The sequence below is a fragment of the Ailuropoda melanoleuca genome, chromosome 4, assembly GCF_002007445.2.
Source record: "Ailuropoda melanoleuca isolate Jingjing chromosome 4, ASM200744v2, whole genome shotgun sequence".
Lineage (NCBI taxonomy): Eukaryota > Metazoa > Chordata > Mammalia > Carnivora > Ursidae > Ailuropoda > Ailuropoda melanoleuca.
The window spans coordinates 48,666,562-48,694,164 of NC_048221.1; the positions used below are offsets into that span (position 1 = coordinate 48,666,562).

Here is a 27,603-nt window from a genome sequence, read left to right on the forward strand (position 1 = left end):
TTGAGGTTCCTTTTTTATCCCAAAATGACACTCGCATATAGTCCACTTACATACCACGTATTTAAAAACAACAAACCAACACAAAAGCAATTTAATGCTCAAACTGAAAGAGAACAGAGAAATGAGAAGAAAGTAACATTTGACTGCACATATTTCAAGTTGCGACGGCTCAGGCAGGACGGCATGAGGGGCTGTAAGGAAGTGTCAGGGAGCCCCTAGTTTGGCCCTCAGGAAGTGAGAGGACCAGAGCCATTCCTAACCACACAGGGAAACTGAAGAGCAGAGCTGAACATAAGTGAGAGTGAGACTGAAGTCAGCAGTCCCCGGCGAGGTCCTGGGTAATGAAGTTCTTGGGGAGTGTGGGGGGCAGATCTGCAAGTCGTGGGCAATGTTGAAACAGGCTTCCCTGCACAGAGCGCTAGCCGGCCAGCTTTCCTGTTCTCCATCCACCAAAGGCCATTTGTGTCATTTCCAGTCACTGCAACCACCCCAAACCGTGCCCGCATCTGTACAATGCCCCCGGGGGCAGAAGCATCCCGTTTGAGGCCCACAGAAGTGGGCTGCAGGGACACCAGGGTCGGAAGTGCTGGCCTGCCAGACTTGAGCAGAGCAGAACTTCAGGAGGAAGAGGAGGAAGAGGAGGAAGGGAGTCTCGTAGTACTCTCTCTCCGTTTCCCCCACCGCCACCAGGCTCCGTCCCCAGGGGCCAGAGGGCCCAGCCACACAAAGCCTAACCTCCTCCTGCCATCAGCCTCCCCCACATGCAGAGCGTGGGGCATTGGCCAGGGTCAGCCAGCATGGGAGGCAAGTTGGCCAGGGTCAGGTGACTCAGAGCCTCTTGGTTCACGGCCCTGTGCTTCTCCATTTCCCCGTGTCTCCCATGCGGTCCCAGGGGAGCTGGGTACCCCTCCAAATGCTGCTGCTCCTGTGAGCAAGACCCCCCAGGAGTTCAGCCAGCAGTAACTGAATGGGATGTGGGGAATTCCAGGGTGGGGGTGTAGCAGGTGAGGATGTAAGTGCTCATTTGCACCTCACTTGTCAACAGTGCCCTGGGGGATGGCCTCAGACTTCCCAAGCTTTTCTCAACCAGGCTTGTTATGGCCACAACCTCCCGCACCAAGGGGGACAAGGGCTGCAGGCCAGCAAGAGCTTGGGGATCAAAGGGGCACAGCCTGGCCCTCTCTGCATGTAGCAATCCCCTTCTGGGTGGGGTGCAGGTGGAATAAGATGACAGGGGCCTCTGGTTATCCCCAACCAGGTGCATGGTGGCCCAGCTGGCCCCCAAAGCAGACTGGGCATTCAGTCTGCAGAGCATCCCCTGTCCCCACTCAGCCTTGCTACACGAAGTGGGAGCTCCTCACATGACTGGATGCACGGGGACACCAGTTCAGATCCTACTAATGAGCAGGTTCTAGGGTCGGCACAGGATGTAAGAACGTACAAATGTCCAGAATCGCTCTCCGAGACCTCCCCCTGCACATGCTCCGTGTTAGAGCCCGGCACAGAGCCCTGCAGGCCATCCAGCACAGCAGCTTTGCTCTCCAGCCTGCAAACAGATCTCCAGTTCTTCAGCTGGGCTGTGCCTGGTGGCCACTTACCCTGACAGCAGCCACATGGTGAGGCAGCCCAGGCTGCATGGAGAGGTGGCCTGTAGGTGTCCCAGCCGACAGCCACCATCCACAGCCAGACCTCTTGGTGAACCAGCCTTCTGATGAACCAGCCCCCTACCCTTGAGCCACCCCAGCCTTCACATCTCCCAGGTGAGACCCATCACAGAGCAGAGACAAACCGTCCCCACTGTGTCTGCATCTGAATTCCTAACCCACAGATCCGGGAGCAAATTTTGCTCTCAATGCCTAAGAGCACTGTGTGGTACACATTAAGAGGCAGCTGATTTGGAGGATATCTTTAAACATCTGCGTAACACTCAGCTTGGCAGAGGGCGCACACGAGCAGTGGCACAGCAGAACGGGGACCAGCCAAGGGAGAGGCACAATCTAACCCCACGCTCCATCGGGGCGGGGCGTGAGCCTGGAGGCCAGAGGCATGGCCCCGGCCACTTAAATTATTTGTTCTAAAGAAAAGTGTGTAGCTGAATCCTTGGTTGAACACAGGATGGGTCCCACCAGAGGAGCTCTGGGAAGACCTGTGGCTTGACAGATGATAAGCTGAATTGTCTAGAAGGACACACCGGGGTTTGTATAGGATTGTCCGATGTAGCCAACGACGAGTAAACTCAGGGACCTCGTGTGTCCTCCTTGGTGGACAAGAGCGGCGGGCTCTGGAGATGGCTGTGCCACGTCAGAGGATGGTGCAGCCACAGCAGTACCGCTCAGGGTAGTCGACCACGTACACTCTGTGGTCCGTGCCATAGATGTAGTAGACGTAAGTCTGTCCTCGGTACCAGTAATGCACTTCTGTGAGGGGGATCAGCTCGATGGTCTGGCGCTGGGGAAACAATTGGCCAAGAAAAACTTCAGTGTTCTATTCAAGTCACTTGTCTGCTCAAGAACCTTCAGTAGCTCCCTACTGCCTCTGGGATGAAGTTCACATTCTGGAGTTGGCATGCTGGCTGCCATGTGTCTTTCTAGGTGTATCTCCTACTACACTCCTTCACACACACTAAGCTCTGGTCCAAAAGGACTTCTCAGCTTTAGCTACCATCTAATGCTACGTTTCACAAAGTGGGGGCACAGTCATCCGCAGGGGAGTCCCAGGACATATGGTAAGCCACCAGCCAAACAGGACATCTTTCAGAAGCATCACTTTTTAGATGGGGAGGGAGAGCAGAGAAAGGTGGAAGATAAAGTCATTTTAAACATTTCTATATTCACACAGCCATGGAGATATTAGGGAGTAGATTATACAATTTGAATTAAATTTTAAGGTAAAATAATGACACCAAAGAAATTCCGAAGTCTGGTGGTCCGCTTCAGGCTTTTTTCCTCAGGACCTTCCCTCCCTCACCATGGTCTTGCATTGACCTTCCTTTGAGAGAGGTCTTTCTCAAACCCTTTCTTTTAGAAATGGGGAAACTGAGGCCCACAGGCTCATGGAATTTCAGGTTTGGAAGATCATCCAGATCAAGCCCCATGGGTTTAATGCTCAAACCTCCTCCCAGCACCTAAGAGCCTAGGACACTCTCCACCCCCCCCCCAGCAGAGGGGTCCTAAAGCCCGTTGTGCTCTGGCCCCTTCTCTGAGCAGTTACTCTACAACCTTCCAAAATTGCGGGTGCCTGAATGGAATGTGACAGCCCTCTCTGGAAGAGAACACTGGCGTCCTACTGAAACACCTGCCTCCATCAGTTTTGGGTGCTGCTGTGCTAGGGACAGCTACATGCAGCTGACGTAGGAAAGTTACTCCCCATCACTGAAGCTAAGCTTCTTCGGGGATGTCCCGTGGTCCAGGCTCTGCATCAAAACCCCGAAGTTCTTCTGCACAAGAGGCTTCTTTGTACCAGACTCACATCTAGGGGTTCCCAAACCCAGAGGAGGTGGTGTGGATGGCCCAGGGTTAGACCCTTACTTCAGGAAGTTCCACTCCTTGGGAACAGTTCCAAGTCCTCTCATGGTAGGTGATGGTCCAGAGGCCGCCAGGGAAGGGGAAACAGGCCAGGGAGGGGGTTTTGAGAAGCAGCTCCCCACTGCATGGGAGGGGCAGCCGAAGGGCAGTGTGACATTGTGGCAGGAAGAGGGGACTGAGAGTCAAGGAGCGCCTCTTCCATGAAGTTCCCTGCATGATCTTGCACTTGCTTATTCTAGGAAATGGCGATAAAAGCTTCTATGCCACAGAGTTGCCGTGATCACCAAATGAGGTCCGGAGACTTCCCATATGCCAGAAAGTGGTGTCTAAGTGATAATTTTGGAAATCAAAGGCAGAAGACCCCTCTTTGAGATTTTGTTATGGAGGACACAAAACGGGCACCAGGAGACAAGAGATGGTGGGAGCCCACATCACTGCTCCGACGGCCTGGGCAGTGGGGTCAGGATCACTCTCGTTTCCAGCCTTTTCTACCAGGATCAGAAGGAAAGTGACGGCAATATCACCCCCTCCTGCCTGCATTTGCTTTTGATTCAAAAGGCCTCCAGGTTTGAGGCTACAGATTGGTTAGGGCGTCAGCTGCCATCAAGTGGCTGCCCTGTTATCAGCCACGTATCTGCACACCTTGGTCACGCCCCCAGGACGAGCAGTTTCCAGGTCTGAGAGCAGTGCAGGGCGGGGGCGGGGGGTGCACAGTGTCATGACAGACGTGTACTCAGGCTGACTCCACTCGCTAACTTCTCAGTCCTGAACAAAATATCAGCATGCATTTTTGTCTACAGATGCAGGACCAAAAGATTCATAGAAGAGCCCTTTTCTCCCATGGCACTCCCTTTTAACAAAACCCGTCCACCTGCCCCTGGTTTACCCTTCCCTGCTCCAGGGCTGGTTCACAGGGGGCTTGTGTTGCCCAAGACAGGACTGTCCTGAAGGACAGACCCCCAGAGAGCCAGGCTTGCCACGGACACACCGTGTGGGCTTAGGCAGCTCACTTACCCTCTTCAGACTCACTTGCCCCAGCTACTAAATCAAGGGCCCAAAAAGGACTCAAATGGGCAGTCTCAGAAGTTAAAAGAATCTCAGAATACTGGCGAGTGTCTGCAAGCTGCTAAAATCAGGCTCTTATCTTCTTCCCATTCCCGGAGTCGATACCCCAATATTGGGGATTCTTCGTGTGACCCCCGCCATTAATACTAGTGAGGCAAGAATGAAGGCCCACAGGGATGATGCTCTGGGGGCTTCCATGTCTCACCCATGTTCCTGCATCTCTGCTTTTTCTCTGCTACTCACAGCCCGTCGTTCTTCCACAGGGTCCCGCCCTTGAGATACAGAACCCCCCTCGCACACAGGGAGCACAACGGGCCTGGAAGTTGTACCCAACTATTGGATGGTGCCAGCAACACCAGACCCGCTCCCCCATCTCCAAGCATACAGTCACTGAGGTGTAACTGGCACTCAGAGGTCCAGTGGGATGAGGCAGCGACCGGACCGTCACCGTACTGTGCCCTTCTGCCCCCTCTGCCCCCCCCCCCCGCTCTGGCCCCCTGACTCCTTTACGGGTTTCTCCTGGGAGCCCTTTCTTCGTAAATGCCCTGCACACAAGCTCTCATCTCAAAGCTGCTTCTGCAGACCCCAACCTAAGGCAAAGTCCAACCCAGCTCATTTTAAAGATGAGGCCCTGGGAAGGGAAGAGCGTGGCTCGGAGCCACCAGCGTGTGCCAGAGCTGGCAAGCAGGTGCTCACCTGGTACATGAACCGCCCGGCGGTGTGTCTGGCCCAGACCCCCTCAGCTGATACCCCTGTGACCCTCCACCGGCTGTCAAGGAGTTGTGTATCTGCAGTGAGTAGTAACATCTGGCTTGGACCTAGGACGTGGGTTCTGCTCCTGGGCTCTTCTACTAAGCAGCTGTGTGATGTTAGGGAAATGACTTCCTCCCTCTGAGCTTCCTCTGATTTACTGGAAACGTCACGGGTTGGGGCTAGGCAGGGGTAGCAGACGACAGCCCACAGGCCAGAGCCAAGCCATCAGCCCATTCTGTATTCCTAGCGTTTTTAAATTTTTGTTCTCAATACTGAAAAACTGAAAGGTTTCATATAAAAATCTGGGGTTTCAGAAGGTCTGAAATCTCTGTCCTTTTGCCTACACAAAGATGAGTGGTGGCCCACGCCTTTGGATAAGACGGCTCTCCCCACCATGTCACCATCTGGTGGTGGCAGGCCTTTGAGTTTGCAGTGCCCCAAATCCATGATTTCTGAGGCCCATTGCCACTACAAGATGGTCATCATTACTTTTTAATTAAATGCACCCTTCTCTCTCCTGCAAACAGGGGAGACGTGCAGAGAGAGAAGGGGAAATACTCATTGCAAAGGGACCAGAGGGGAAAGGCGCATTTTGAGCAGGTGCCAAGCATTTAAAGCAAATTACTGCTTCTCCACCAAACCCTGAGATTGTGCAAATATCTCTTTCTCACCGGTGAGAAATCGGACTTCAGGGAGGAGGAAGTAGCTGGCCCAGGACCACATTGAGACACAGGAAAACCAGGATATAAGCCCAGTCTATAAGACTCAGAAAGCTCCGGTGCTGGCCATTCCCTGGCCAAACCTCCAGCTCCCCCTGCTCCACCCCACCCCCAGCCACCCGGGGCCACCACCGCCACCTAGTGGCCATCACAACACAGGACCAAAGCAACCCTTACACAGGAAGCCATCCCTGCTCAGGAGAGAAAGTGCTCTGAGGGGCAGGACTCCAGGTTTCAGACTTGCCTACGACCCCAAGTCTTGAACTTTCCCTCTCCCTCTCTGAAGATTCTAACCCACAGGGTTAGAGTCAAAATCACACTCGGCCACAGTCCTGCTTGAAACCCTACAATATCTTTGTTCTCAGGACAAGAATCCTAATCTCTATGTCCAGTGGTCCCACCAACCCCTGAGGCCCCACACTGCTCTGCTCTCTGCCTTCCAGCCACATGGCCTCTGGTCAATCTCTAGTACTCACCCTTCCCCCCCTTCCTAAACTGGGGCTCCTTTCCTCCACCCTTCCCCTAGCTGGTGCCTTCCCTCCCTTCTCTAGAAGGGGACCTCCAGCAAAGGGAACAGCCCATTCCTTCATGTGACTAGAGGGCCAGCACCCTGGGAGCCCCAGCCCGGCCCCAGAAGCCTCCCAACAGCCCCCAGTCCCCACCCCACTCACCTGCTGCAGGACTCGGGCCCGGGAGGCCAGGGCGGCGCTGTGCTCGGCAATGCCCCTCTGAGAAGCCAGAGAGATCTCCCGCAGCGGGAAATCCACAATGGGGTACACCTGCGGGAAAGATGCAGCCCACCTCTATGCCCTGACCCAGGGTGTCAGCACCGGGAGCCTTGCAGCTCAGATTCACCACGGGGACAGGAAAACAAGCCCAGACAGGGGAGGGCCTGAGGCCACCCAGTGAGTGGTTGGGGGTTGTTTAACCTCCAGGGGCCTTTGATTATGCAGGCCTCGGGAATTCCAACCAAGAAAGGGAGGCTGTGAACAGAGCACTCCTTCACCTGCAGCCCACTGGCTCACCCAGCACCCCTCTGCTGCTGTCTGACTTGCACGGAGGCTGGGGCTTCCTAAGGGGCGATGCCCGAGCTGAGGCTGTAGGAAGCCAGACTGACTGGGGCAAAGACAGGAGGCTGAGGGTTACTGTTCCACCATAAAACAGCAGGAAACCCTGCCAATTGCGAGTACATGGATGGACCCCGAGGCCGTTATGCTGAAGGAGAGAAATCAGGCAGAGAAAGACAAATACTGCATGATCTCGCTTACATGTGGAATCTAAGAAAACAAACGCAAAGATTCAGAAACAGGTTGGTGGTTTTGGGTGTGAAACGGGAGAAGGGGGTAAAAAGGTACAAGCGTGGTTATACAATAGGTACATCCTGGGGATGTGACGGATGCACAGCGTGATGACTGCAGTTACTAATACTGTGTTGTATATTTGAAAGCTGCTTAAAGTTCTCATCACAAGAAAATAAAAATTGTAAGCGTATGGCGAGGGATGTTAACTAGACGTTGTGGTGATCACTTCACAACACATACGAATAATCACGGCCTTGTACACCTGAAACTAATAGTGTATGTTAATTATACCTCAATTTTTAAAAATACAAACGATAAAGTGAAAGAAGCCAATCTGGAAAGTCTACTTAGAGAAAAAAGAAAAGGGAGGCTGAGCACCTGACCATCTTAGAGAAAACAGGCCCCCTCAGACATTCCATAAAGGCCAAGTTCCCTGCCAAGGCCTGCAGCAAAGGTTGGCAAATCTCTTCTGGAAGGGCCACATAGTAGCTATTTCAGGCTCTGCAGGCCACAGTGTCTCTGTCTCAACTACTTTGCCCTTGCAGCAGGAAAACAGCTACAGACAATATGTAAACAAATAGGCATGGCTGTGTTTCAATAAAACTTTATTTATAAAAGCAGGCCAAGGGCCAGAGTTTGCCAATGCCTGCCCTACAGGACCCTCCCTGATCTGGCCGCTGGCACCTCTCATGTATTAGCTCCTTGCTCTGCACAACTCACATCCCTCCTGTCCCACTGCCGTCTGCTGTTCCTCAAGGCCTCCCTCTGCTGCTCCCTCTGCTGGACACCCTGGCTCCAGAATCCACAGGGTCCACTCCCCGACTGCACTGCTGGGGTCCCCCAGCTAAAACTACACCCATGCCTGTCTCTTTACCCTGCTTGCACATTTTCAGTGACCCTTACCACCATCTGACCTTGGGGTGAAACATTATTACCTTCTCCCTCACCAGACTCTGAGATCTACAAGGGCAAGGGTTTTGTTTTACAGTATCCCCAGGGCCTACCACAGTGCCTAGTATGGGAGGAGGGTCTCAAGGTTTGTGTCAGGGTGTGGAGGGAGGAAGGGAGGGGCCGAGCACGTGAAATTAGAGAACTGGCCCTACCGGGTCCCCGAAGGCTCTCCCGAGCTCAGCGGCACTGTTCCCACCCAGCCTGTCTTTCCATGAGAACGCAGCCCTCACGGGAGGGCAGAAGAACCCAGCTTCCCTTGTGATGGTCTTCGAAGCCCTCCTTACCATGGTGTTTTCATCCTTAAAGAGGCTTTCTCCTTTGGCTTTAGCAAGGAGCTCCCCAGGGCAATTCAGTCGGTGCTCAGACACAAACTCAAACAGGCTGTTTTTCCTGGAAGTGGGGAGGATGAGGAATGGAGTACACGGTACGTGGGGCTGGGAACGTAGGTTCGAAATCAGGCACACCTGGCCTGGAGGGCTTGCACTGCTACTGCTGGGACCTCGGGCAAGCTCTGGTGCTACAGCACCCTCAGCTGTACCCTGGGAAACTGGTAAAGTACTGACAGTTCTGTTCCATCACCTCATTTTGTCCTCACCTGTGAAGCGCTTTGCTCAGTGCCCCACAGGAGAAACCGTAATGCGTGGGAGCCTTCCCTGACACAGGGAGTGAAGACCCAGGGACTCTATTCCCAGAAGGGAAGGCCCAGGCGTTGGGTAGCTGCTGCCATAGAAAGTGGCGATGGCAGAATTTGAACTCAGGTCTGTTGTAAAGCCTGCCAGCATCCAGCCACCCCACCCCACCTTTCCCAGGGACCTCTCCCCTTCCCAAGGTGCCTGAAGCCCTTTTCTCCTGGCACAGATCCCTGCACTGTGAAAGCCCCAGCCAAGCGGAGTTTCTCCACAGAAACCAGTCCAGGCCACATCCCCCCGAGGTACCCTCACTGGGCCACGGCATTGAGACGCTGCCACATACCACACGATGACCAGCTGGATGAAGTGCAGCAGTTTCTTCTCCCCCTTGCAGGTGGCACAGGTCTTGTTGCCCCTCCCTGAGCACGTGCTGCACCTGACAGGAGCACGTGGTCAGCACGACTCAGATAGGGGGTCCTGGCAGCTTCTAGAGGGCTCACCCCCATCCTTCCTCACAGAGGTAGACGACAGTGAGTCTCAATGGCTTCCACCCGCCCACCGTCTAGACCACCTGCCCACCGTCTAGACCTCCTGCTTCTGGTGGCAATGCCCCAGTTTTCCTTTGGAGACCACCCTTGCCCCACCCAGGCCACACGGATCGTGGGCTTGCCCCCACCCCTTCTATGACCAGCTTGGGACCTGGGCTTGGCCCATCAGCTTATTCCATCTGTATGGCCACAGTGGCTAACACAAAGATGAACACATGACCCAGGTGAGTGCAATGAGATCTGCCCTTGAACTTTTTGTGAAACTATCAGGGAAGGGTTCTCATTTTTGACTGAGGTTACTAAGCTTGGAGCTGTTGGTTGTCCCCTTTGTTACCACAAGAGACAACTTGCCTGAGAATGAAGCCAATACAACGGAAAGCAGGGTGAGGCATGGAGACAGAATCCTGGTGACATTGTTTAAGCACCAGGATCCAGCTGTACCTGAAGCCATCCCAGAAATATAATCCTGGACTTTTCTGCTACAAGGGTAGAGTTTTTTTTATTAAGCTCATTTGAATTAGGATTCTTTCATTTGTAAGCAAAAGAAACCTAGGCTTCTTTCCAAATCAAAGACCTTTGCCAACCACAGGTGGCAGGTCTGCCAAAGCTCTGCTATCTGGCTTCTTAGAAGGAAAGCCTGGGACTCAATGAACCAAAAGTATCATTAACCAACACAACTTTGAATAGTCTCAGTCCTCATGGTTTCCTGTTTCCCTTTAAAGATTTATAAATGCATTAAGGACATGATTTAAAAAATACAATGACCCACTATTTGCAAAGCCGTGTGAACAGAGATGGAACTTTGTTGATTATTTAGTCAATCAATAACCTTCCTTGACTCCTCCACTCAGGCCCTGCAATGAGTTATAAATAAGGGTTTACCTGTGTCCTGATCCTCAGAGAGTTACAGATCTCAACCTTGGGTGGTTTTCTATGTTCATTTCCCCACCACGTGAGCAGGAAGAAGTCTCCCCTCCTTAAAGTACCCCCTCCCTTCCTCTCCACAGTGCCTCATTCCTTACGTCTGACCCAAAGATTGCTGGATGAGTTCTAGTCTCATCTCAAAATGGTAAGCCTGGAGCAAAGCTCATCCACTCCACAAATCATTACTGAGCACCTGCCAGGCACAGTGCTCCGGGGCACAACAGCAACAAGAAGGGCACCTGACTGCCCTCCAGAAGGGCAGACGATGAAAAGTAAGAAAGCTGGTAAGTGAGAGCCCTTCACCTCGGTGCTGGGGAGACCCGCTCGTACCTCCGCCTGCCAGACCCCGAGCACATCTGACACCGGCGGGACTGCTTGGCTTTGCGCTTGGCTCCGCTGCAGGAGGGGCACCTCACCTGCGGACACACCACAGCCTCAGGCCCCACCTCCCAGGCAAGAGGGGCAAAGGGCATCCTGAGACCAGCTTCAAATCCCAACCTGGTGACCTTGAACAAGCCACTTCCTCTCCCTGGGCCTCAGCATCTTCATCTGGAAGATGGGAGAGGTGAACGGTGTGTATCTTTGGGCCCCTCCAGCCGGAGCCTTCAAAGACTCTACCGCCTCACATCTGTGTTTCTCCGGAGACACCACCCTCCCCACAACCCCTGAGCCTGCACCCTGACCAAACGGCCATAGCCAGAGAGACTGAGAAGAGGTGCAGGCTGGCTGAGTTGGGGACGGGGAGCTCGGTCTTAGGCCCCCAGGCTACGCTCCCACAGTTGGCTCAGAGTGGACTCTGGAGACCCTCCAGGAAAAGCCTGAGGGAGGAGGTTTGGAGGAAGGAGAGCAGGGGTGGAGGGAGGAAGGAAAAAGACCACAGGTAGGGGCTCCAGGAAGGCCAGGAGGAGGCATATGGCAGGAGTGAGGGCACTGGAGACAGAAGGGGGCAGGAGCCACAGGTGGGCCCCGCAAGTGGCATGTGAGTAGGTGGAGGAATGGACACAGCAGGCAGAAGGTGGGCGTCCACAGCATGGAAGGGCAGGTGGGCAGACAGAAGGATGGAGGAAGGCATGGCTTAGAGTGGCAAGTGGTCAATGTGTGTCTAAAAGATCAGAGTGAAGGGGGAGAGCTGAAGACACGTGAGGAGTGTGGGCTTCCTCCCGGGAGGCTCAGCAGCCCTGCAGGGTTCTGAAGAGAAGGTTGATGGTACCAGAGGCTGGCTGTGCACTTAGGGACCTGTGCTAGGTTGAACAGTGTCTCCCCCCCACCCCGCCTCGCCACCACCATTTATATCCACCAGAGAACCTCAGAACGTGCCCTTATTTGGAAAGAGTCTTGGCAGGTGTCAATAGTTAAGATGAGGTCATGCTGGACTAGGGTGGGCCCTCACAAGGAGGCCTGAGGAGACCCACCACACACATGCAGAAGGCCATGTAACAACAGAGGCAGAGGAGGGAGTGGTGCAGCAAGGACTGGGCGCTACCAGAAGCTAGCAGTGTGACTTAGGGCCTCCAGAAAGAACCAGCCCTGCTCACCCTTGATTTTGGACTTCCAGCTTCCAGAAATGTGAGAGAATAAATAGCAGTTGTTTTAAGCCCCCAGTTTGTGGTATTTTATTACAGCAGCCCTCTCAAAGCTCCCTGAATTTCCCCTTCTCAGACTCATCACCACATACTATATGTGCTGGTCACCTGTTGGTCTTCCCCAAAGACAGAGGATACCTGGTGGGAAGGCCCCCAGCTCTGAGTCCTCTTACAGGACCTAGCACTGAGTGGGTACTCAGCCTCAACAAATGTTTGCAGACAAATGAGAAAAAGAAGAATTAAAATCATGACCCATAAATCATTGAAGTGAACAAAGTGAACAAAGGCCAGTAGCCCAATCCAACTTTCCCATTTTACAGGTGAGCAAATGGAGGCCCAGAAAGGGAGGATGACTTGCCTCAGGTCACACTGTTAGTGGAGGAGCCCAGGGCCTCCAGCCCAGCCCTCTGTCCCACGGGGGCCCTCCACCCACACGATCATGAACTCACCAGCAGCCACCCAGGACTCACCATGCCAGCACCATGGCAGCCGCTGCACTTGTAACGCCCACGCCCATGGCATTTGTGGCATTCCTGGAAGTGAAAAGCGCTCCTTAGTTCCAGTTTCCCAAGCACCAACGCCTCCTGATTTCACCAGTCCCATACCCACCCCATGGCATCACCAGTCCCAGGCCTAGCTTGGGAAGATGGCCATTCTCACTTGCCTAGGATTCCAAAGGGCCTTGAATGCCAAGCCAAGGAAATCATGTTACCATCTCCTTGGGGCCCCAGCCCAGTCTGTTCTCCGAGCTCCATGTCCTAACTCATGCTCCCAGGCTAAGCCACAAAGGCCAGTGTCCTTGGCCCATTGGTAGCTAAGAGGTCTTTGGGAATAGAAGTCATAAAAAGTGCACAGCATTTCTATGACAGGCAAAGAGCTAGCTATTGGGATCTAATCCCTGAATCAAAATGGCCTTTCCACTCTTGAGAAAAGAATGGAGCCCTCTCTGGACCTCTCAAAGTCCTCGTCATCATATGATGCTACAAAAACTCAGATGGGAAAGTTACATGCTTGAATCAAGTTCTAAAGTGAAAATGAGAACATAATAGGAAATATCTCATCTGTGCTTTTGTAATACATCAGGTTAGCCTCACTTCATGCCGTCATTATACTTCCATAAAACAGGACAGAAGTCAAATTCTGTCCCTTTACTAACTTGGCTGAAAATTCAGATAATGTTTGAGCTTTATTTTATATCCGTTTCATTCAGTACTTCCGCTGTTTAATGTAAGGCAAAAATAAAAAACAAAAATAAATTAAAAACACTCAGATGGTCTAGGAATGTGAACACTCACTGTTTAAAGCTGGTGACAGTCTGGTAAACGGAATCATCCCTTCGCTATGTGACTACTCCCTAACTTGCATGGAATCTTGTATGGGTCTACAGTCCATGCTCTGGGTTTCCTTAGAATTCACTTTATTGATAGCCAAGGAATGAACCACCGGTCTGCATTCTGGGTTTCCTTTCTAGAAAGATAAGGTTTGAGGAAATATACAGTGTCTGGGAAACTAGCTCAGAGAGAAGGGCAAAGATGCCAACAATCACATTACCTTGACCAATGACGAGTGAGGGACCTGGAACTTCCTTGTGTCTTCCTGAAACATCGGGGGGACCTGGACCTTGATGTCCCAAAGCCTGGGGGAGGTCCCTCTCTGTGGCCCATCCACTGACTGGTCTGACACAGAAAGGGATCACTGTAAGTCCAATGGAGAGCTTGCAAGGACAAGCTTTCATTTATTTGCCAAATAGTATGGAGCCTTCGTTCGACACCAAGCGTTAGGCAAGCTCCTGGGCTGAGGGACAGTAGACAAGGAGCCCCTCAGAGTCCATGGTTAAGCACCCACCTGTTGGAGTTGAACAGACCTGGTTTGGCTCCTGACTCTTCCAATTCCTCGCTGTGTAACTGCACACAAGTGACTCTACCTTTCTGACCTTCAACTCTCTCATCTCCGAAATGAGGAAACTATATGGCACCCACCAGACAGAATGGTAGTGAAAATTAAATAGGAGGCATAGAAATGCTTCGCCCCGGGCCCACAAGAGGGATTGATAACAAGAACTACCATCGCTATCGTGCCTGTCCCCACCTCCTTCTTTCTCCTCCCTGCTCCTCCCTTCAAGGAGACGCAGCACAGCAACAACCACCATACGATGCCATAGGCTATGCCAAGTGCTTTTGACCAGAGCTGCATAAAGGTTCTGAAAACTCAGAAGGCTGACTCCTTCTATTGGAGAAGTGGTCAGCAGGTGAAGAAATCCTGGAAGGCTTCATGAAAGAGGTGACAAAGGAGCTGCTTTTGAAGGATGAACAGGAGTGGTCAGCAGAGAAGGAAGGGCACAGGGCTTCCCAGAGAGAACCCTCAGCCTCCACGTGGGGTTCAGCAGCAGGTGGGATGGCACAGTGAACAGGGTCCTAGGGATTCTGGGAGGCACTGGGGTGGCCTTGAAGGCAGCTGGATGCCAAAGCACACACGCTGACTTTGTCTGTGACCAAAGGCAAACACTGGACTTTTTTAGGTCCTTCTGCATACCACTCCCCAGACAGGAAGGATTTGCTGAGATGAGCACTGGAAAGTCCGAGATGAAAGCCCACCCTCTCATTTTACAGGGGATGGGGAAACCAAGGTGGCAAGCAGAAGCACATCTTATTCAGGGTTAGTGGCTAAGACATGTCCTGCTTTTTTCCACCAGCCCCTGTGAGATATACTCCCAATTAAACTGACTTCACTTACTAGTAAAGGGTTGAAATGTCCATTCGCTTATTCTGGATTCAGTAAAAGTCTCTAGTCGATACTATAGAAGAAAAAAAAAAAACCAGCATGTTCGCACTCATGCCCTTTAGGAAGACAGCATTAGACAAAACAAGGAAGCGTCCCACCTGCTGAGGCTCAGGGCGGAAATTGAAAGGCCCCACTCCCAGCACCATAGGCTGCTGAGAACAAGCTGGCAACAATGATTCTGCTCCAGACACCCCCGGACGCCTGCAGGGAGCTCCGTCGGCCCCAGGAAGTCTCTCCTGACAGGCTCACAACGGGGGCGATTTCAGCCCCCCATTTCTTTATACCCAGAATGTTCTACACAGCAAGCCGTGGAGCAGCAATTGTCCTTTGACAGACGGAGGCCGATGGAGTTTGCTTCTCCAAACGTCCTCGTCGGAGGAAGTTTCCCACCTGATGTCAAGAGCCTCCTTCTTTCTACAAAAATCACAAATCAGGAAGGGGTCTTGGACATCAGCAGCCTCCTCCTTTGACCCTGGAGGAAACAGAGGCTCAGAGAGGCCAGTTGACTTGCCCAAGGCCACACAGCTACACAGGAGCCTCTTCCCCCAGCCTCCTGTCCTAACGGGTCCCTGCGAGGTGTGTGCGCTTCCTGTGTGATTGTACAGCCACCAGAGGATGGCTGTGCCAGTGACACTAGGAAGTGTGAACTTAAAATCTGTCCTATGGCCCTGTTCAACGCAGAAGGTGACATGGGTACCTGCTGTGGTCTCAGTACCAGACATAGGATTTCGCTGGAGCTTCAGGCCCAAGGGCAATGAATGAACAATTCCTGGGCACATATGTGACTTGGGGGATCAAGGGGAACAGATGGAGCTTTCTCGGCCCACCCCTCCTGGAAGCCAGTTAGTCATGTGTTTAAGGACATGGACTTTGGTGCCAGCAAACCTGAGTTGGAGTCCTAGCTCTGTCACTTCTAGCTGTACGTTTGGGGCAAGTAACTTCCCCTCTCTACACTGCCAGTTCCTCCCCCTTGACCTGGTGACCGTCCTACCTTCCGTGCTACTGAGGACTTCATGAGACGTATATGTGATGTGCTCCCACAATGCCCAGCACATTTGAGCTTTTCAGCAGACCACAGACCAGAGAAGCAGCAAAAAGGGCTTCAGTGTCACCCCTATTCATATGCACCGCCCCCCAAGACTCCTTTCTCCCGCTTGACATCACATAAGCCACCCACACCCAAGACCTAACACCTGAGCCAAGGTCCCCTTACCCTGCAGAGGGTCTGCTGTTTGAGCTCCTGGATGACGAGGTCACCGGCGGCCGTGCTGCCATAGCAGCATTTGGAGCTCACAAAGCTGAGGAGGGCTTCCCGAGCCACTTCCTCTGTCACCATGGGGACTCTGCTGGGGACAGAGCACAGAAGCAGGGTCTCTGGATAGGGCCTCCAGGCTCCTCCGGTCCAGCCAGCTCCCTCTTGATGCAGATGGAAACGGAGGCCAGGAGAAAGGGAAGGGCCTGGCTGTGGCCCACCATAGTGGTAAAGCACTCAGGACTCCATCTGGGGAGGGCATCTCTGGCTCAGGGAGCTGGGTGAACAGACGCCCGCAGTGGGAACACAGTTCTTTCTGGAGGACAGCAAAACTGCTTTAGCTGAAGTTCAGGGCTCAGGAGAAGGGCTGAGAGAATCTCAGAACTCTGTCTCTCTCACACACACACATACACAAATTTAAAGATGAATTATGCCATTTTACAGATGAGGAAAACTGAGGTCTGCAGAAGCTGTTACACCACTAGAAGGAGGCAAAGTTAAGCTAGACCACGCTCCTGTCCTTGGAGACCTTGACCTCAGCCAGAGTTGCTGTGAGCACTGTTCACGGGAAGACCCCCACCAGGAACTATCTGACTGCGGTGCCCACAGAGACCACCGTGAGCCTGCTGGGCCACAATGGCAGTGCACGTGAAGGCACACAGCAAATGGCCCCTTCTTTGGTGTTCTCTCTGCATGCCTCCCCCTCCTCCTAGAAAACCCTTCCCTGAAGCCCAGCTGCCATGTTCCCTCCTAGCAAAGCCCTCGCCTGTCAACACCTCCAAGAAGCAGGAGTCCTCTCCTCCTTCATTCTCCCTCCCATCTTCATTTACTTCTCCACAGCAGCTCGACTCCAAACAGTAAGTCCTCTCATGCACAGGGATGTCTCCAGCATCCCTGGCCTGGAGCACTGGGGGGCCTGCGTGCATGCAGGAGGTGTGAGCCCCAGAATGGCCAAAGAGGGCTCCATAGAGGAAGTGGGGTCTGCCCTGGGCACAGATGGTGGGCGGCCAGGGAGGAGAAGGGGAGGTCCTCCAGGTAGCAGTGGGGCCAGGAACAACCAGGAGACTCCCTGAAGGCAGGACACAGCCACCCAGCCAAGAGGCGGGACCCAGAAAGTGGGGCTCCACCTTCTTTTTACGCAAAGCTGGCCGGAAAGCTGGAGCTCTGTCCAGAGTCCTGGATCCAGGGGTCAGCAAACTTCTTCTGTAAAGGACTAGAGAGTAAATATTTCCAGTTTCATGAGCCATACAGTCTCCGCTTCACTCACTCCCTTCTGCTGGTGTGGTACAAAAACAGCCAGAGAGTAAGTAAACAAATGAGCGTGGCTCTGTCTGATAAAACTTGATTTACAAAAATAGGCAGTGGGTTGGATTCAGCCCAGGGGCTGCAGTTTACAACCCCTGGTCCACACTCTGGTTCTCAACCCCAGCTTGGTAGCCAAACAGCCTGGAGAGCTTGGTAAAATACACATTCCTGGCCTCTGTCCCTGCGGAATCTGACCCAGTAGGTCTGGGATCCTGATGCACTGTCAGGGCTGAGATCCGTAGACCCTGAAATCCCCAAGGAGGGCTCTCGGGGGGCAAGGGTGACATCCTATGTGATGGCGCCAGCGCACCTGTGTTCCACGAATGACGACCAGCACCTTTGTTCCAGGGGCCTCCGGGGAGCCTCCAAAGGTGAAAAGAATATCTGCCGTCCTGGGGGAGAGAGAAGGGGTCAGGGCTCAACAGCCTAGCTCAAAGGCACAGGTGTTTGTGGGGTGAAAGAAGGAAAGACTGGCTGAATGTGAGGCTGAATGAGACAAAGGGAAAGAATCCCACATGCTAATGCATCTAATGCAAGAAGAATGGTTCTCCAACCAGCATGAGTCCAGTCTTACGTGGACATGGATATGGCCATGGAATGTTCGTGGACACAGGGCTGATGCCCCATGTCCTCCCATTCCCTCCTGATGGTGACAAGAGCCTTCCCAGGGCCTCCCAGGGGAGAGGTGAGCTGTCCCAGCACTGGCCTGGTCCAGAGACATCTCCCCGACCAGCATGAGCCCCAGGAAGATGCTGCAGGAACCAAGACCTCACAGACTTACCACCTCCTTGAAGAAGCCAATCATAGCTGGGCAGTCTCTCCAGGAGCTCAGCTGGGGGCGCCAGGGGACTCTCGGCCTCGAAACTGAGGTCCACCACGCCTGTGGAAGGAAGGCAGTCCTGAGCTTCCGGGAGGGGGGGAGGGGTGTCAGTGGTGGCGTCACTAGAAGCTGACAAGTGAGGGTGGGTACGTTACTGGAAAGGCTCACAGTTTAAGCCAGTCTCACGCCGGCGCCCATCAGACACGGAACACATCTGCAGGGCAGGCAGGGAGGGGGTGAGGAGTGATAGGCATGCCATGAATAATCCTGAGGAGAAAAACATTCAGAACGGCAGCTCCCAGTCACCGGATACCTACTCTGTGCCAGTCACCATGACAGGGGCTTTAGAAGCAGGATCGCACCCCACGACCCCGGGGCGCAGATACTGAGAGATGCTCACACGCTTCTTCCAGGCGTCTCTCATCGAGAGGTGCATCTGTCTCCTCACCTTGGGCCGGGCAGGCTTGAGACCGCCTCAAGCAAGGGAACACAGTGGAAGGGAGCAAGAAGACACACAGCTTCTACTTTCTGCCGCTTAGAGCACGCCCTCTTGAGCCCTGAGCTGGCATGTGAGACGTCGGGCTGCCTGGCTGGGGAGACCACACAGACCCCATGGAGACCCTAAGTCCACAGGGAGAGAAGCCCAGCAGAGCCCAGCCTTCAAGCCACTCCGCCATCCTGCCGAGCCACCAGGCACACGAGCAAAGCCATCGGGGCCCCAGCAGGCCAGGCCAGCTGCCTGCTGAGTACCCCTGAGTGACCCTGTTCCAGATGGCATGTCCGTGGCCCCCCACGTTCATATGTTGAAGCCCTGACCCCTAATGGAATGGTATTACAAGATGGGGCCTTTGGGAGGTGATCAGGTTTAGAGGAGGTCATGAGGATGGAGCCCCCATGGGGGGATTAGTGCCCTGGCGGGAAAAGAAAGAGACTAGGGCTCTTCCTTTCTCTGCCCCGTGAGCATACAGTGAGAAGGCGGCTGGCCGCAAGCCAGAGGCAGGCTCTCGCCAGACCCCAGGTCTGCCGGCACCTTGATCTTGGGATTCCCAGCTTTCAGAACTGTGAGAAATAAATGTTTGCTGTCTAAGTCAGGCAGCCTGTGGTGTTTTGTCGCAACAACCCACACTAAGACAGACCCTAATGGATTATACAAGGAGCAGAAGAATTACCCAGCTGAGTCCTGCCCAAATTCCCGACCCTCAAAATCAGGAACTATAATAAAATGGGGGTTGTCTTAAGGCACTGAGGTGCGGAATAGTTTTTTATGCAGCTTCTCGTAACAGGCAGTCTCAGCTCTGGGACTCCCCACAAACCTGAGCAAGACTTTCTTGGGGCCACATGGTGGTCTGAGGCTCCTTGCTTCCCACTCTCCTCTCACAGGTGTCCCCCCTGCATTGCGGTCCTGCAGGCGGTTCCTGCCCACACCTGCTCCCTTAGCATGTGTTTCCAAGGGACCTCTGACACATCCAACGCCATCTGGACGACCGCTGCTTGGATGGCCCAAACTGACACATGTCACGCCATTCTCCTAATGAGGGAATGGTGCTTAGAACGGCTGTGGCACCCAAGATCACAAGGCCCGTGAGTGATGGAGCTGGCTTCAAACCAAGGTCGCTGTTCTCCAAAGCCCACGTTCTTCCCAAGTACTTTTCATGAGGCCGCCCCTGCGCAAGAATCACTCGCTATATCCCTGCTGTTAAAACCTCATCTTCTACACCTGAAACTCACGTAACACCGCATGTTAAATATATTTCCATTTTTTAAATTTAAATTTAAATTTTAAAAAACTCTCAGCTTGATCTGCCAGACTATGACACAGATACTGATAGACCTGAGACTCCGAGGAGGAAAGCGTAAGATAAGAACTGGCTCCCAGAAAGGCTGGACAGCTCATAAAGCACCTCCCCACACCTGTTGTGACACCCCACCCTCCCACCTTGAGATACAGGAGGCAGGACTTCTAATTCCCCTCGACATGAGGAGTCTGAGGCTCAAAGAGGTTACTCCGGTAGCAGTGAGGTCAGAGCAGGCTAGAGGCTCCTTGTTCCGGCACACTGAGCCATCCCTCAAACCCACTCCCTGCAGCCCCCATGCTGGGGGACAAGAACCCTTCAGCTCTGTCTTTCCGGTGGCCAATTTGATTACAGGAAGTTGACTTTAAAGGGTAAGCTGATAAATGGTCAGTAGAAAGTAATTCTCTCTGAACACACTCTGGTCTACAGCTGAGCCATCTCACCCCCTAGAGCCCTCCTTTTTTTTTTTTTTTTCCCCAGCTCTTGAAAGCCTAGAGCTCTTTCCCTCTACAAAAATAAAAAATAATATGCCCTGTCCTTTCGAGTTTAATAAAAACAGAGGCCAGAAGCAGCAGCACATCCTGTTCTAAGTTGGAACAGCTGAGGCTACCTGGAAGTGGGATGGCAGGTGGTGAGAAATGCTGAAACCCACGGCCATGCACAGTGGAGGGAGGAGGGGGTGTCATTAAGACAAATGAACCATCTCGTTCTTCCACTCCCCCCAAATTGTCTCAGTCCTCTGACAATAAGGAATGCATGTGCATCTCTACGGTTTCTCCTGGCAGGAAATTTAAAAAGGAAGCTGAAATAGAATGTGTACAGATGTAGAGAGCGTTATTCTTAGCAGGGAAGCTTATCTTTGCAAACAAATGATTCTGTGCCAAAACAGGTGAGAGACCTGGGGTAGAGATGGGTGTGATGCAAAGGGACGTCATCCCAAAGATTCACACCGGTGCCTGCCGAAGTGTACTGAAATCCCCAAGGTGATAACTCATTGGGAATTATCATTCATACCTTGGTTCTGAGCATCGTTTGCTCCTGGTAAATGGATTAGGATTGTCAGCTATTTCAGCCACCAGGGATCGGCAAACCTTTTCTGCAAATAGCCGCGTAGTAAATACTGTCGATTTTGCGGGCCATACGGTCTGTTTCAATTACTCGATTCAGCTGAAAACAGCCATAGATAACGCACAACTGCGTAAGCATGGCTTTGTGCCAAAAAACTAGACAAACACAGGTAGTGGGTCAGACTTGGCCCTTGAGCCGTGTTTTGCCCACCCTGCCCTAGACACTCACCTGTGTGCATAGGTTTGAGGGCGGGTCAGAAAGAGGGAGGCTGGAATTTGAAACTTTCTGGGACCAGGGCCCATGCATGCACTGTAGTTCCCGTGAGCCCCATCATCAGCATTGACGATAAAGGTCAGAGTTGGGGGGCGCCTGGGTGGCTCAGGCGTTAAGTGTCTACTTTTGGCTCAGGGAGTGATCCCGGCACTCTGGGATCGAGCCCCACATCAGGCTCCTCTGCTGGGAGCCTGCTTCTTCCTCTCCCACTCCCCCTGCTTGTCTCTCTCTCACTGGCTGTCTCTCTCACTGGCTGGCTCTGTGTCAAATAAATAAATAAAATCTTAAAAAAAAAAAAAAAAGGTCAGGGTTGAACTGTAGCCAAGGCTGTCCGGAGTCAGAATTCCCGAGGCACAGGCATGGTGGTTAGGAGCCTGGACTCTGATACGTCTGAGTCATGGCAGCCTCACATCCTTGCAGAACTCAACCCTCCAGCCCCCTCCCCGCGGCTATGACACAGAGCAGATGGCATTAGTGCCCATCTAATAAGACAATGTGCACACAGCTCATAGCCCCGGGCCTGGCATTCAAGAAGTGCTCAGTCAACGCGGTGGACCTGAGGAGGGAGGGTCTTCCTCTCTTTGCGCTCCTTTAAGCCAGAGGTGAAAATGTCAGGCATAGAAAGAAAGGCAAGACCTTCACAGCCCTTTCCCCGGGGAGGGCCCGTGCCCAGCCCAAAGTCGTGGGTCTGCTGGGACATCCGGACTCTCCACTGCGAGAGGACAGAGAATCGCCATACTGCGGCGACGTCCAGCTGGAAACCAAACAAAGAGGCAGGAAGAGGGGAAGAATAAGAGGTGGGAAACCCAGAGCTCCATCCATCACCCAGGAGCCACCCTGACCTCTCAGGGCAGTCGTAATTCGTCAGAACTAAATTAATCTCACCATTATGTTATGTACAAAAAGAAAGGGCTCCGGGCTGACCTACAGGCAGATGCGTCATTTCCTGTGCAGATCGCAGCGGGCACAACAGGAACGTCGACGTCACGGGTCATTGTGTGACACCCAGCGTGGGGCACTCCGAAGGGCCTCCCCCCCCCCCCCCCCCCCCCCCCCGCTGCATCCCTGTTTCCACCGGGTCAGGGCTGAGCTGCAACTGGGCCACCCACCGTAATACATGCATTGTGTCCTGTGCTCACAAAGGGATGGTGCGGGTATGATCTTTTTCTGCACTTAACGGCAACCACGGTTTTCCCAGCTTTGCAGAAGCACAAGATGAGACTCAGAGGTGGGATCTGGGGCAACGAGCTCACCCATTTGCAGCAGAGTCCGAAAGAGTACGTAAGACTCAGATCCTAACTCTGAGCTTTCCACTTCGCTGAACGCTCCATGCCAATGGCATCAAGTGGTTGCTGAGAGAGCTTTACAAAGTGTCTCTAAGGTCGCACTCGCCAGCCAGCAGCAATTTTTCTTTTGTGTAGAAAGGAATTTTTCTTGTGGAGCAAGGTATAATTAATGGATAACCTCTTTAACTTCCTCTTTTTAAAATGTTATTCCTTTTATTTCCGAGGATAAAAGGAGTCCACATCTTCTGCCTCTGATTCCAGTATTAATCATCTTAAAAGCACTACAATCAGGCCACCTCTCTGCCCAGATGGCTCCCCACCGCCATCTTGCTTTTGTTTGTTTCCTACCTTGTCTCCTCCAACAGGGGTGAGAGCCCCTTTCAGACAGGGAACCCTCCTTCCTGCATACAGTCAGTGCACATAAATGCACTGTGGTTTGAATGACACTGAAGATGGTACAGGAGAGACGCAGGTGGTCCAATCCACACACATGAAATGGCTGGCCAGGAGCAAAGAGGAGAGGGAAGTGGGGAATTGTTGAATGGGGTTGGAGATGAAGGGGTTCTGGAGACGGATGGTGGTGATAGTTGCACAATAACGGGAATGTACTTCATATCACCGAACAGCACAATTAAAAATGGCTAAGATGGCGAATTTCATGTTATGTGTATTTTACCATAATTTAAAGTAATTAAAACAGGAGAGTCAGGTGATCATAAGAGAAAGAAAAGAGTCTTGCTTGCCAAGAACAAACAAATAATTGGCTACATTATTTAAGAGGCTTCATAGCAAGACCAGAAAGGCTGACCGGGCCATCCCATCTCCTCAGCACCACAATGGCTCACTACAGCCTAAAGCTTTTTTTTTAGGGTTTTTTTTTTTTCAAGAGAGAGAGCGAGTGAGCACAAGCAGGGGGAAGTGGAAGAAGGAGTGGGAGAAACAGACTCCCCGCTGAGGAGGGAGCCCGATGCAGGACTCGATCCCAGGACCCCGGGATCATGACCAGAGCAGAAGACAGATGTTCAACTGACTGAGTCACCCAGGCGCCCACCATAGCCTACAGCTAACATCCAACTGCGGCCCTTAGCGGAGAAGGCCCTGTATTAACTGGCCCTATGTTACCTGTGGAGTCTCCTCACCTGTGGGTGGAAGAAAACCTCCCCACGTTGCCCAGAATAGGGCGAGAGAAGGGAAAACAGTCCCTGTGGCCAGGGAGGGGTGAGGACAAACAACAGAGCAGAGAGTGGGGAGGAGAGAGAAAAGCCTGCTTGGGGCTTGAGAGGAGAGAGACGTGTGGGAGCTTTCAGGTGGGAACCAACGAGAACATATTTGGAAGAGCAAACGCAAGGCCCACCGTGGGAGTGAGACCAGCATCAAGAGAAATGGGGAGAAAGCCGGGGGAAATGGGGAGAAAGTCCTTGGAGCTCTTCAGGTCCTTCTGGCATGCCAAGAGAGAACCCGGCAAACGTTACAACAAATTTTCAATTAGTTGGCATGTGGAGGTCCTGCTTTGTAGGAAGCGTCACCAGGCCGAGACAGGGCCACAGGGAGGGGGGTGGGATGTGTAAGGGCTGCCTTGTCACTTCGGGACACTGATGTTGGCATTCACCCTGGCACGTGCACCGTGTCATTTCTCCCAGGCCTCCTTCTGGCTGTTCCTGCCCACAGTGCACCCCCTCACCTGCTTCAGCCTGACTCAGCACAGGCCTGACCTCCTACAAAGCCTGCCTGGGTGTGCCTCCCCCTCCCTGTGCCCCTCCGTACTCTGTTCCTCTCTCTATCATAGGTTTTGCCAAACAGCTTTCTAAGAATTATTTGGAAAAAGTCCGTCTGGGGTCCGCCTCCTGCATGAGGCTTTGAACAGCTGGAAGGTAGAGCAGTGCATTCATCCTTATTCCCCCAGCCATGAGCACAGCGCCAAATAGCCAGCCTACTGTGGAGTCTGGGGGGAGAGTCACCTTATCTTTTAGGGCCCTGGTCTTTCCCTAAGGGCTCAAGGAATATAGTCACTGGGAGGAGCACTCAGGAAAAGAGAGAGAAAGGGACACTCTATCTTTCCATTGAGAGTTGGCCCATGAGGTCAGGGCCAAACTGGCAGGGAGGGCCTGCACTCCTAGTGGACCTGCCTCCCTCCTAAGGGATGTTGAGATACACTAATGCCCCACGGTCAGTTACCAAGACCCTCGGAAGCTGGGCCCCCCACGAAGTCCAGCATCTTTCCCACCAAATTACCCTGATAGCTTCATCCAGTCTCTGGTTTCCAACTCAGGGCTGGGCTGGAGGGGACACTAAAGAATAACTCTTTGGGCAGGAGAGCTGGCCAGGGTACCTAGGGAAGAGTCCCATCCCTCAGCACGAGGTCACTGATGGTGACAGTGGTGTGGCTTCGGATCACTGCTCCCCCTCCCCAGCTATCAGAGCTCAGGAGTAAGGAGTTTGCACTTAGGTCCTATTGTCCAGAATCACAGCAGCCCCCTCCTCAAATTATGGGGGTGGGGCTCGTCTGATTTGAAGAGGCTCTCTTGCACACCATTTCTGGGAGGGGGTTCGGTCTGTAATAAAATTAGTTGTATTATAAGGGATATGGGTTTTAGAATAAGGGAGAGGATTTTTCCTCTTCATCTCTGGGCTAGAGCATCTCCCTCTAAGAGAAGAGTGATTGAAACCACACTACACCTGGGACCATTGGAAAAACAGGACCTGGTCATGCTAGAAAAGAAAAAACTCTGAAGTCTTCTAATTTTAAACAGGGAACAGACCTGTTCTGAGTAGCTTTGGGGGTAGAATCAAGACCAAAGAGTAGAAGTGCCAGGGAAGAAGAGGTCAACTGAATGTAGGAAAGAATTTCTGACAGCCTCAGCTATGGAAGGGGGACTGGCCCATCACCAGAAGCTTCGCCGCCAATGGCAGGAAGTGCTACCTCTAGCCGAATGCTGTCAGAGCTAAGGCCCAGCTAGGAGGCCTTCGTGGTGACTTCCACGTGGATGCCACATCCCAGAATGTCTCTGTCCACGCCTACTTTCGGTCCCACAGTGTCACTGGAAGAAGATATTCTCTCTATGAAGCTTCCCACATTCCAGACTCGAAAACTGAGGGGATGGCATTTTCGTGACTGGGGAGAATAACTCAACTGGGACAAAGTGGGCAGCCATTGCTCACCTAAGGAGGGACATTTCAATTATGTAAGTCCCGTAGCAGGCTCCCTTTCCAAAACCTGGACAAATATTGGCCTAGTTTCAGAGTTCATCAGCATTGTTCCTAAAAACTTTTCTGGACCATTCCGTACCTTGCAGTAGACCCTATGGTTTGATGATATTGGAAACCATCATGTAGGGTGGCCCTATGACAGAATCGGAGTCTTCAGAATTCTAAGGGAACTTACTCTCACCTGGCTTACCAAAAGGCATGATGCCAAAACACAACCACTGCAGGTGATAATATTTTTCATTAATAGCAGTTTAATTTTATAGCTCTGGGAGACCAAATCTGATAATTTTCTAGAGTCAACATTTATTCCATGCGTACTCAACTCTGAATGATGCTGTAGGCATTTCACATCCAATTAATTTTCTACCAATTCTTCCAGATGACATGGTCTGTATTTTTATTGTGAGAAATGTAGTTCAGAGAGGTTAAGTGACTTGAGCAAAGTCACCCAACAATTAGGAGGCAGAGCTCAGATCCGAATCCAGATCTGACCTAGCACACTGGTACTAGGAAACTCCTATTGTAAACTTCAAGACTGCTAATGAGCAGTGTTCCGAAGAGGAAAAATTGCATTTGATTATTAGTAGAAGCCTATAAGATTATGGCTATACAACTTCCAATATATCAGAGATCAGATTAGGTCCAGCTCAAATACATGATAAAATATCTCTGCACAGTCTCCCACTTCAATATGAAAAAGGATTCCAACAAAATTTTAAGTGTGCTGCTGAGATTCACATGGGTTTATTTCATATCCCACTTCAGCTCTGAAACCTAAAGCTTTCAGATACCTACATTATAGACAATAGTGCTAGACCTGCTCAGGACCTTTGAAGTCCCCAAGCTCGGGAACCGTGGAAATGTACTAGTGTCACAGACCTCTCCAGGTGGAGAAAGGAAAGCCGAGAACCACCCCCCTCCCCCCAAAAAAGTACATCCATACAAAATTTTGCCCTCACCTTCACAGTCTTTAAGTCAGGAACTCCTGACCTTTTATAGATTTTATATATGGGGAACTGAGGCTCAGAGAGTTTACATGACCTGCCCAAGATCACACAGCCAATTCAAAGCAGAGCCAGGACCCGAACGCTAGCCTCCCAATCCCCAGTCTGATACTCTACCACACACTGCCCCTTCCAAAGTCAGGATCAAACGTTGCTTTTTTTAAACATGGCACATTTCTTCCTAAAATGCAATTTCTGTCTTCATCTCTTTAAATAGTCCTTAGATTCCATTGTATTTCTGTCCCAGGAATGACAGCGTTGGGGTCACCAGGACTGTGTTTCCCAAGCAATAATGAACACGCACCTCTTTGCTAGAGGAAGATCACGAATAAAGACCTTCCAGGAAAGTCTGTCAAATTAACCTCATCTCAGAACTGAGTCCAAGTGTGGTATTCAGGCTCCTATGTGGCTGGGCGGGAGGGAGGTGGGGAACAGTCAGCCAGAAAAGGAAGTCTGAAGGATACAAGACTGGGACAGTGTAACCATGGTCAGGGAGGAAAGTTCTCATCTTGCTTGCTACCATTCTCCTCCACTGCCCAGAGGCACATACTGGAAGAACAGCCCGCAGGCTGCAAATGGGCTTTCCATACAGAAGGAAGGAAGGAAGGAAAGAAGGATGCTCTCAGCAACACAAACCCAGAACCCAGGCCAGCACAGAGGCCAGAGGGAAGATTTCCGTCCGTGCTGGCCGCAGAAGCGGGTGCCCCAGCTGTACTTACTGTCGTCTTCACTCAGATCCCTGTCCATGGTGCAGACGTCCAGCCAAGGAGGTGTCTGACCTCCCCGTGGGCTCCGGCCACGGGATCTGAAGGACCAG

General features: G+C 52.3%; 1 protein-coding gene across 4 annotated transcripts; it reads right to left on the bottom strand.

Annotated features, from left to right (window-relative positions):
- Positions 1-27,603, bottom strand: SSUH2 (ssu-2 homolog). 4 transcript variants are annotated; one of them, XM_019800881.2, is made up of 12 exons: positions 27,506-27,603; positions 18,117-18,215; positions 17,646-17,727; positions 15,992-16,121; positions 14,731-14,791; positions 13,549-13,673; positions 12,468-12,530; positions 10,745-10,830; positions 9,286-9,378; positions 8,598-8,703; positions 6,733-6,840; positions 1-2,448 (listed from the first exon to the last, which is right to left on the bottom strand). In XM_019800881.2, exons 1-12 carry the CDS (start codon positions 27,531-27,533, stop codon positions 2,302-2,304), a joined length of 1,128 nt encoding a protein of 375 aa, XP_019656440.1. In that variant the 5' UTR covers positions 27,534-27,603; the 3' UTR covers positions 1-2,301. The 4 variants fall into 4 exon arrangements, with proteins under 4 accessions (XP_019656440.1, XP_034514581.1, XP_034514582.1 ...); XM_034658690.1 differs by having other exon boundaries at positions 10,718-10,830; XM_034658691.1 differs by having other exon boundaries at positions 15,992-16,124.